The sequence below is a fragment of the Mya arenaria genome, chromosome 4 (genome assembly GCF_026914265.1).
Source record: "Mya arenaria isolate MELC-2E11 chromosome 4, ASM2691426v1".
NCBI lineage: Eukaryota > Metazoa > Mollusca > Bivalvia > Myida > Myidae > Mya > Mya arenaria.
In genome coordinates, this window is record NC_069125.1 from 52,864,895 (window position 1) to 52,876,392 (window position 11,498).

An 11,498-nucleotide genomic window follows, 5' to 3' on the forward strand; every position below is an offset into this window, starting at 1 on the left:
TATTGTTCTTGTACAATATTCTTTTTAAATCCCCAACAAATATGAACATTTGAAAGACTATATGCAAAATCTATATTCAAAGCTTTTAATGAACAGTTGTAGCTATACTGTTATTTGTATCTTTCTGTTGTTGATTGAAAGTACAATTTGAGCCACTTGGTAAGCCATACCTTTCTTCTGCCCTGAAATTGTTCTTTGGAACCATTTGTATTGTTAGTGCATTAATATAGAAAAATATGGAACAGATATCAAGAACAAATGGAAGCTCGAACACTCTAAAATACTGTCAGACATACAATTGGACAGTCTGTCGGTAAAATAACACGACTGCAGATATTTTTAAAAGTTTATAAGTATATAACCATATCCTGTATTTATTCTGAAATTTACGTAATAGTTGTAAAGTTGTGTTGCCTTTCTCACTGTACATGTTCAATCATGTATGTATCAAAAAGGATATGATAACACATTTTAGACACATCCATACAACTGGGAGTTTGGGAGAACATGCCCCCTGACCATAGTCGAAGTGTATTTAAAAACATTATATAGTAAAAAATGCATCCAATAACACATTTTAGATGATATCATTTTTTCCTCTGCCATAAAATCTTGTTTCGCCATGTGTGAGTGTTGTGATTAGAAATTTTACTCTTAACATAAAAAGTATAAATCTTAAAAAAGAGTTTATATCAGGGAAATAAATCCGTCTTAATTTTAAAGTTTATTAGTAGTATCTAACCAAAGTGCGGTTTTGATAAATGTGTTATTTCTTGTCAAGGAGGCGCTCATTAAAATCAGAATAAAAAGCGTTTCTATCGATAATGATCAAGATGGAGTCAACAAACCAGGAAACGACTGTGTGCTACGCGATTATTAACAATATACCGATGGAATATCACTCAAAGGACCTGCGAGACTACTTTTCTCAATTCGTAGAATCCAAAGGATTTATGTGTTTCCATTTTAGGCATAGGCCTGAAGCAGTCACTTCTACAAATTCGAATTCACAGCTGACAGATTCATCGTGTGAAAAACGTTCAACATGTTGTGTAGTTAAAATCCTTGAATCACGGTTTTTAGAGTTTTTTAAGATGTATAACAGGAAACACTGGTATGATGCAAAGGGAGAGATCATGAAACAAGCATGTTATGTATTTAGAATAAGAGTTCCAGCTGCAAAAGGTAATTAATAAATGATCAATAACCTGTTGCATTTCATAATCTAACTTCACTGACTAGTTGCTTCTTCTTCCGTTACCACACATAAATCTCCACTTTGAGGCATTTTTACACAATTGTCGTGTCCGGTAAAAGGATGAAAGTGTGTTTATTGTACATTTAGACAATAAAATCAGTGTCACACTGAATGAGAGCTTCAACAGCGTATTGGCTAGCGTCCCCTTAAAAGCTTCTAGGGATTAGACTGTTGTCATGAGCTCTGGTAGGTTGTTTGACTGTCATTTGTCCAAGGGAAATAAAGAGCACCTAGAAATATCAAGCCTTATGTTGAGAAGGAGCTTCAGGGAGTGACTTTTGTTGCTCAATTCTGAGAGATTATAGAAGGTACAAGGAATGTCTACTAGTCCAGAGCTTCTAAAAGTCGATAATTTGCCAGTCTGTACTAATCACGAACACATCTGATTGATTTCAGTATCAGAAAATGGCTAAAATATAAGTCCAAATCAGCTAAGTCCATATAAAATGTAGAAATTGCAATACACAAACCATGTTTGTCATGCACTCATTCCCATATATACCTCAATAAACCTAGTCCAAATAATTGTACGTTGACGGATTTTTTTTAGATTTTTGATATGGCAAATCTTTCACGTACAAATTGTTTAGTATCAAAAGTGGGTAGTTGTTCCGATCAGGATTCCGGGTTAAAGCATATAGCGTCTATAAAATATCATAAAAACAAGAAATATTACCAGATAATGTTATTTTATATTAGTTCCGTACACAAAAAAATAAATATCCAACTTATAATTATAAGTTTGACGGCTTTTTTTCATTTCATTCTGTCAAAACATAACGATATATACATGAAGGGCACCTGCAAGGCTTTAGGGCACAGTTTTAAATCGCTCGGAACATTTCGGCCATGGCCGAGTTGTTAAGATTGTATAACGAGGTCTATCTCGAAGCTTTGTCGGAGGAGGCTGAGCTATTACGATTGTATCGAGTTGTTCCCCTTCGCATAATTGTTTTCTGTGTCAGTCAACTTTTGTTTTATTGGAAAGGTAAACAACTTGTTTTAATGCATTAAATGCTTGTTTAGTGCAAAATAACATTTCACTTACATGGTAAAATATGAATATAACTCTTTATGATCAATTTCAACCATAAAATACTTCACTTAAAACAATTTCAATATTTTTAAAACACCCCCATTTTTTGCACATTCCCGTTTAGACGTTAGGGATTGGAAGAATCCTGTATAACACGTCTATTATTTTAGACTACAATAAACCATGACCAGCTGTTTTGTTCCACTTTGATTATCACTCATTATCTGTTGATTGGCAGACGCTTGTATTCGGTTTAAATATGTTATAAATCACAGGAGACACAATTAAACAAATTATGTTCTTCCAGTTATCCATTTGACACATCACAAGCATTACATGATTAATCCGTTTGTTGATTATGATTCTGTTGTTTGATTGTATATTGAAGTACTGTACCATTAACGGTTTAAAAAAACATTTAAAAGATAACATTTGAAGCACCTGAAGAATGCCCAATTCCTGTTTTTTATAGCTCAGCTGGAGCACAACCCAATAAATCATAAAATAATAAGATAAAACACATCAAAATATATTATTTTAGAATTAATTTGCATTCAACAACTCAAAAAAAATATTGCATGGTGTTTAGTGTAGTTTAACCAAGATTGGTATTTTCACAATTTTTATCCCCCGCCTATGAAATAGGGAGGGCGATATTGAAATACTGCGTTTTCTCAGTAGCTAGCCGGTATAATTTCATGAAACTTAAAATAGATATGAACCACTATACTGGAATGATGCCCGTCCAAAAAAAAATTTGATTGGTCAATTGTCCTTGGAGTTATTGCCCTTGATTTTTTGAAAAACGCACATTCACAGCCATTTCTCAGTCACTAGCAGGCAGAATTTCATGAAACTTAAAATAAATATGATTTACTATACTGGGATGATGCCTGTACATTTTCTTTTTGGATTGGTCAATTGTACTTGGAGTTATTGCCCTTGATTTTTTGAAAAACTCTCATTTACAGCCATTTCTCAGTAACTAGTTGGTAGAAATTCTTGAAACTTGAAATAAATATGAACCAACATACTGCGCTGATGCCTGTTTATTTATATTTTGGATTGTGTAATTTCTATATCAGTTATTTGCCCTTGATTTATTAAAAGATCCATGTTTGCAGCCTTTTCTATGCAACTAGCTGGTAGAATTTCATGACATTGGAATAAATAAGAACCAACATACTGTGATGATGCCTGTCTATTTTTCTTTTGGATTGGTCAATTTTCCTTAGAGTTATTGCCCTTGATTTATTAAAAAAATCATTGTTTGCAGCCGTTTCTCAGTAACTAGCTGCTAGAATTTAATGAAACTTGAATGTTATATGAACCAACATCCTGCAATGAACTTCTTTGGTAAATCCCTCTGATTTATTTCGTTAAATTTTTTTATCATTAAGTAGTCCCGGTCGATATTTTATAATTTGGCTCGGAAAGGGATAAACCAATGTGCTTATCTTATTCTTTCTAAGATTTTTTTTAGCCTTCAAGCACAAACAAGCCATCAAGCACAAACAAGCCATCGTTGGCGGGGGATATCTTTTCACTGAAAATGCTTGTTTGTTTAGGAACAACATAGTAAACTTCCAGAATTTCTTTTTAGAAATAAGATTTTCGGGTCAAAACACTGTTTTTATTTGTGGGTGAGGGCATCAAATGACCCAGACTGATTAAGATTTTAAAATTTTAGAATACCTGTACTAGTCCATGTACTATTCTATAGGCCTTTACCAGATTTTAGTGTAAGCGACGTTCTTAGAGGGTTTGCCAGTCAAGATAACTCAGCATATTGCTTGTACTACTGGTTGTCCTCTAGTCAACCTTGACAAACCATTGAACAGCTTCAGTCTGGTTAATGTTGGTTTTTGGTATCTGAGTCCCATTTACACCAAGGTATAAATTTATAAATAATTGGGAACCGTTTGGAGTTTTCTTTAGGGGTCATGTTCTTGGATTGTTTTTTTTATTTATATGGAAAGTTTGGTATTGCCTTTCTTATAGTCACACTTCATAACCTACTGGCAGAATAATAGCACGAAAGTGTAGGTGGGATATGGGGGCATCTTTGTTCTATGGACACTTTTCTAGTTATTTTTTGTTATGTGGACAGGACAACCCAATCTTATGTAGAGCATATCTTTCTTTATATCTTTACCTGGTTAAGCACGAAATGCTTGAGGTTCTTACAACAGACTGAAGTTAGGGATGTGGGCCTGTAATTTGCAGGTACGCTGTGGTCACCAATCTTAAATAAAGATTTCATGTTTGCTATTCTTCAATCTGCTTGGACATCAACTTGTTGAAGAGATGCCATATAAACCAATGCTAAGGCCGGTCTAACCTTCTCAGCATCTACAATATAGTGGGAATGTGATCCGGCCAGCTTCCTTGTATACATCCATTTTTGCTAGCATTTTCAGACCCTGTTGACTCCTACTGTGAAGTTATGTATGTCTGGGAAAGGTTTACCCTGCAATGGTAGGATATATGACATATCTTCTGCCATAAAGGCACTCGTGAACTGGTTGTTTAAAAATTAAATGGTGGCTTTGTCTTTGAGATCACTGTCTCTCATCCCTATTGATTTCAGTGGAGCATTTCCATTGCTGTCACTTTTTTTGCCTACTACATAGGTCCTGAGCTTTTGGGGAGTTTTTAACGCTGACTATGTCTTTTGCTAAGTTAAGATAGGCTTTTCTGTATTCATTTTTATATTTTTCTTTAGTGATTAGAATCTAAAGTGCTGTTGGTCCTTGCCAGTTTCTTTTGCCTTTCAGTACGCCCTTTGTGTTTTGATAGGCGTTTTGCTTTTCTTGAAATCCATGGTTGATAGAAGCAGATATTACTTGTCTTTGATTGATGGCAGAACTGGTTCAACTTCTGGCCCTAAGAGTATAAACATTTAGAAAATCTTTGGTTGCTGTATGGATCTTAATTGTGTTTATCATGACTATGATATCTTCTTATAATTGCTGACTTGTCGCCTTATGAGCAAAGAAAGAGTCTAAGACTCTTGGTTGATATGCAAAGACATATGTTAGAATTAACATCATATTTTATTTGGTCAAAGGGTGTCTTTTCCTTGACCACGTTATAGTCTGTTAATTATAAGATCTGTCTGATCTGTATGTTCAGGTTGAAGCAACCACACCTATTTCCAAGCATTCCTTATTTTTTTACTTTCCTATTTTTACATTATGAGTAATAAGTATTAAGAAGACTTAAAAATTGGTACCGTTATATATTTTCAGAAGATCCAAAATTACTAACAAGAGGAGAGAGTAAAATTGTGCCTACAGAGAGGGAGGTGTTTACAGAAAATGATCTCAAAACCCTGCCAGAACTAAACCCACCAGACATCATGCCAAATGGCAATGTTGGCACGCCGACAATGGTCTTTCTGGACTTCATCAAACAGTGTAGATTACCCCCCAAAATTATTAAAAAGTTGGGACTTACATTTCCCAAAACTAGATCTAGCAAACAATATGGAAGTGTACCATTTGATTATGGTGGTGATGTGAGAGAAGGCGTTCTATGTGATAATGTTGAAGTGATGACAGGATCTGGACATTCGTTAGTTTCTGAGAAAATTCATAATTGTCGGACTCAGGCAGATACAAATAATGGTGAGGAGGGTAATAGGCAAACCAGTACAGGGACCACTCCGACTAGCAAGCGTAAAAAGAAGTCATGGAGAGATGAGGAAGCACGCAGGAGAATGGATCTCAATATTGAAGAGAAAATGATGAGAGAAGATGAAGATCCAGAGGAGGTAATTTGCCAGAAGCATTTTTTAATATACATGTACGTTATCTGTAAGTCAACAAGAAAATGAAGAGAAACAGTATAAAACCAAACATTAAATGACATGTTTCAATTTACATCAACTTGTTTAAAATTAATGCTGGCAATATTTAAAGCTTGACACTAGGTAAATTCCAGGTAAATAGGATCGGCCATTAGTTTTTATTATATGAAAAAAACAAAAACAGTCGAGCATTGGAACCTGTTGTGAGCTGATTTATTACTCTCGTTTGTTCGAATAGATCACTCAATACAATAAAACATTGTAATTGCACCGGTTTTGAGTGAGAGATATAAATATATGAGCTCATATATGGAATAACCTTTTTGTATCAGTTTTATAATTGTTGTTTACAAAACCATTAGCCAATGCCAATAACATTTACTTGCATCTCGACCAGAAATGTGAATTCTTATATTTACCAAAAAAAAAATCATATAATTTCTTTTGAAAATGGTGAACCAATATACACAATATTCACCATATTCAGGAAAGTTCATCGTCGTTGCTTTATCTTAGGTTAGTTTATATGGGTCCTTTGCTTCATATCCTTGGTGAGTATCTATGTTAACATAATACTAGTACACGTTTAAAACAACAATTTAATCCCTCTAGGATGTTGTTATTTCCTGATACCTTGCATTTCTAAAAACAGAATACAGTAACTATTCTTTATCGTCCCGTATATCACATTTCTAGGACCAGGACCTATGCGAGGAGTGGGAGCGGCACGAGGCGCTGATGGATGACCCGGCAAACCAGGAGCGGAACAAGGAGCGCCTGTTTGAAGAGGATATCGAGCTCAAGTGGGAGAAAGGCGGCAGTGGCCTTGTCTTTTACACTGATGCCCAGTATTGGCAGGCACTGGAAGGAGGTAACTGCTGCTGCCATGTTGTAGAGACTTTTCCTTACGTAGTATTTCTTTGATTGTGAAGAACGCAATAATGGGTAGAATGCTTTTGTTCTGAAAGTTGAATGCAAGGACAGTAACATTAAAAAATATTTTATATAATCTTTCTTTTTATGAATTTCAAATCAGTATTATTTAAAAAAAAAACATTCAGATTTTGACGAGCAGACCACGGACGACTGGGACGTGGATATGAGCGGCTACTACGAGCCTGGCGCCGGTGACAAGGACGCCAGGGACTTCCTTGCGATGCGACAAGAGAAGCGGCGCCGGGAGGGAGTCGAGCAAACCGACAGGTTCACAGCAGGTAGGGATAGGAACGCATGTCTCAAACTCTTTAATGAACTATTGGGTTGTTTGATTGAGCATCAGAACTTCCGTTATTTACAAATTGACAATTAAGTACCTCATTTTGAACAATCGAGTGTCATTCATTTGCAAAATAGAGGTGTGAGTTTGTGGCTGATTATAGAAGACTCTTAGATTTTTGACTGAACATCTTTTCGTATATCAACAAGAGAAAACAAATGCACACCAATTGTTATTATACCTCGCCGATTCGAAGGTTTCGGGAGGGGGATATTGTTTTGGCGATGTCCGTCCTTCCGTCCGTCCGTCCGGAACCATATCTTGATAGGCATTGATCAGAAAATGTTCAAACTTAGTCAGAATGTTCCCCTTGATCATATCTCGACCACTTGTAAAAGTGGGTCACATGGGGTCAGAAACTAGGTCCTTAGGTCAAATCTTGAAAAATCTTTGGAACAAACTAGAGGCATTATACATGGTTACATACTCATGAAACTTAATCAAAATGTTTTCCTTAATGAACTCCTGTTTCTATTGTTACCAGGAATAGCCGTAAAGAAAAAGAAGAAACAAAAGACGGACGAGCCAGAGGATAGCACAGTGATCGGCAAGTTCGAAGTTCATACAAAGGGAGTGGGCAGAAGAATTCTGGAGACTCAGGGCTGGAAGGAAGGACAGGGACTTGGATCTACCATAAGGGGCAGGGCCGATGCCCTGGACAACGATGGCCAGCACCCACGGGACCGGCGCGGGATTGGGTAAGTAAGGCGAAGAGGCACTCTAAAGATGGGTTAGGGAGCGTGCATGGAGAATAGGGTGGACGACATTAATAACAAGGCCTGCATACACGAGTCCGTTGGTCATGGCTTTTGGAAAATGGCATGCGCTTGAGCTTATTAATACATAGGTGATATTGTGATGGGACATTGCCGAGATAGATGCACGTTTTATTGTCATAATCCTTTTATTGAATATCTCTTTTTATAAAATCCATATTTCAACGAACTATTAGTGGTTTTAACAATAAAACTGCACTTAGGTTTAACACGATATTTCCCGGAATTTCCATTCCTGAATTGACGTCATGAATCAGTCGCATGAATAAATGTTTAGGTGCATTTACTTCAATATATTTAAACACAAATCCGCCTTTGAATTCTTTTGGAATAATTTGTTTAGGAATATAATTCGTTCCTGAAAACAAATCGTAAAAACTGTGTAAAAGACAGCACTCAGCACACCGCATTAATATGGCACGGGAATGGATTGTGGGATGCTAAAAAGGAGATATATACTAAATAAATGTATATGCTGTAGTACTGTGCTTAATGCACAGGCTACATGCATTGAGAATTTCAAGCCATTGCGCATAACAATGGTGACATACTTTTCAGAAGTTTCATTGGAATCTCATGTATTTGGCGTAAATTTTCAATGCAATTGTCCTAAGTTTTGCTATCAAGAATCAATCCGTACCTCAGAGTAACCCTTGCAGTCAACTGTGTTGTAGGTTTAAAACTTCTACACAGCATGTGTCCCTTTGAGATACGTTAGAATGTATTGTCACAAATGTCAGCCACATCGAGGCGAAGTGGTGTGCAGGCAACACAATTGTCAACATTGCATATTACTGAGTGAGCATGTCAAAGAAAAACAGTTTTTACTAAAACAAATAAGTCTTATAATAAGAAGTAATGCTAGATATGCTTTACTTTTTCAGTTACCATGGAGAGAAGATTAACCGGAACCCCGGCCGTGCCCAGCGGAAGGTGATAATCTCGACGGTGTTTGACGACCCAGGGGTGACAGACCCTCACGAGCCCCTAACCCGGCGGTTCGAGCCCTATCATCTGAAGTACAGGGATGAAGTGGCATTCCACAAGGCCAAAGAGAAAGTTCATCTCTCAAATACTTGATTCTTGTTGTTGTTGTTTTCTATTGCCACGGACAGAAAGGGGACATTTAAAATGATTGCTCATTATTTGCTCGTCTTTTATTTGTCTGGAAATTGTATTCCAAGAATTTCCATTTATTTTTATATGCTCTTTCATAATAAAGTTTTCAGGAGTTGTGTTTTCTATTGTGCTTTTATTAGTTTTACTGTCTACCATTAGTTAAATTTGTGCGGCACTAAATACTTGGATTTGATATAGCGTAAGATTTAATGAAGCACATTTAATATGAATCTGCTTTCATTTCATTTTGATTATATAATTTATGACCAAATATAATACTATAATATATATATATTTTCGGGAATATATGGCAACTGACAGTCTAAATCAGTAACTGCTTTAACGTGCAAATTCAAATAAGATTCTACTCTAATGTATGTCATTATGTCTCCCCCATAAATTGGGCGCCACATTGTTTTTGCTGGAGGAGCATGTTCGTCCGTCTGTCCGTCACAAATCGAATCCTCTCCGTATTTCTTGAACCGCTTGAAGGATTTTGAAATGACTAAGCAAAAAAGCTTTCCACATTTTGACGATGTGCAGAACAAATAAAACAATTAACTCAGTTCAAGGTCAAGGTCATACTAAGAGGTCGAAGGTAAATTGACATTTCGTGACCGCTTCATAGCTCGTGAACCGCTTGAATGATTTTGAAATAACTGACCACAAAACTTGACTATTCAATGTGCATGCGAGCGCATGTTTACGGTCAAGTTCACACTTAGTGGTCACAGGTCATATGACTATAATATGACTATATTTCGTTTCCGCTCCATATCTTTTGAACCGCTTAAAGAATTCGGAAATAACAACCCACAAATGTTTACCATATTGAGACAATCTGCAGATGTCAAGGCCACACTACGCACTATCGTGAATGTCCCACTGTTTCTGTTTCAAGTGTATTTTATCTATTTCCCAATGTCAAATGTCGTGAAACTGAATTTGACAACCTGCTTTTGATTACAAAGCAACCGTCTAGTTAAATAGAAGAACTCCTTATTATATGTTAACTACGTTTCTCCATGGCCTTCTCTGTCTATATTAACTGCGTAACTTTATCTCTTTGTTGACTGCGTTTAATACTGCGCCGTTAAATACTGCTTTACCTCGGAATTATTTGTTTACCGGTAATTATATAAAAGTTGCGGATTTTTCCTCGCAGATGTACACTGTGGCATCTGGCAATCAAATACAAATGAATAAGCGTGTTAAACAAAACATATAAAAGGGTTTCATTTGTTGTTAACTGAAACAACGAGACACTTTATATGTCCTGAAAACATAATAAACTTTTTACCAAGTTTTTTTTTATTCACATTGAAAACAATTAAAACACACTTAGTAATAAATGGGTATTCTGTTAAGGTTTTCAGTAATAGTTTTAATTTTTGTTGACAATTTCCGCAATACATAAGCCTTTGGCCTTGAACAAAAACATATAGAATAAAATGTGAACAAGTTGTACATGTGATAAATAATAACTTTGACAATTACATACAATACAAAAACATGCTTTAAGAATTATGAAGCAACTCCATCAATGCTGGCGGAACGTCTAACCATAACAATGTAAATATATATAGGCAAACATCTTAGAGTATAATTAAGTTTGATGACATTATTTATATCATGCGAAATAAAAACTAACAAAACGTGGGTATATGTTTACTTTTATTGATGGAAACCTTTAGACATATACATATATACATATGTATGAACCATATTTATCAAAAACCTAAGTAGTGGCAAGTTTTGGCCGCAGCGTGACGTAAAATCCCGTCGGTCGTAAGACCGACGGTTGAAGCATCCTAAATGCTTGTAAATGTAAAATAAGAAAAACTGTTCACAGATGTTAAACCTAACAGTTGTACACGAGCTGGCACTAGCTCAAACTAAACGCTGGTAGAGGTCAAAAATCCAGTAGTCATTATTTTATAGTCAATAAATGATTTATTATATTAAACTTATTAATATTTATGTGCCAACGGTCAACCAACCGACAGAATTTTACGCCACAATAAATTTAATGAAATAAATTTATCCTCCAAAATTCTGATGCCTAGGCCACGCAAATGATCGGTTGTTTTAGAAATGTTTTTTTAAGGATGTCCTTCATTGAATCTAAATAAAACTCTAGTCCGACGTCCGAGAGATGTACCCCGTCGGACAGATAAAACCCCGGTGTAGTAGAGTCAATATCGATCGACAGAACATCGAAC

The 11,498-nt window shown here is 35.9% G+C and overlaps 1 protein-coding gene across 1 annotated transcript; it reads left to right on the plus strand.

The window, feature by feature from the left end:
* The first annotated feature begins 833 nt into the window (after positions 1–833).
* Positions 834–9,394, plus strand: LOC128231939 (G patch domain-containing protein 3-like). The gene is made up of 6 exons (XM_052945198.1): positions 834–1,185; positions 5,546–6,069; positions 6,802–6,976; positions 7,167–7,319; positions 7,866–8,079; positions 9,042–9,394. The coding sequence occupies exons 1-6, from the start codon at positions 834–836 to the stop codon at positions 9,235–9,237; spliced, it is 1,614 nt and encodes a 537-aa protein (XP_052801158.1). The 3' UTR covers positions 9,238–9,394.
* Positions 9,395–11,498: the final 2,104 nt, after the last annotated feature.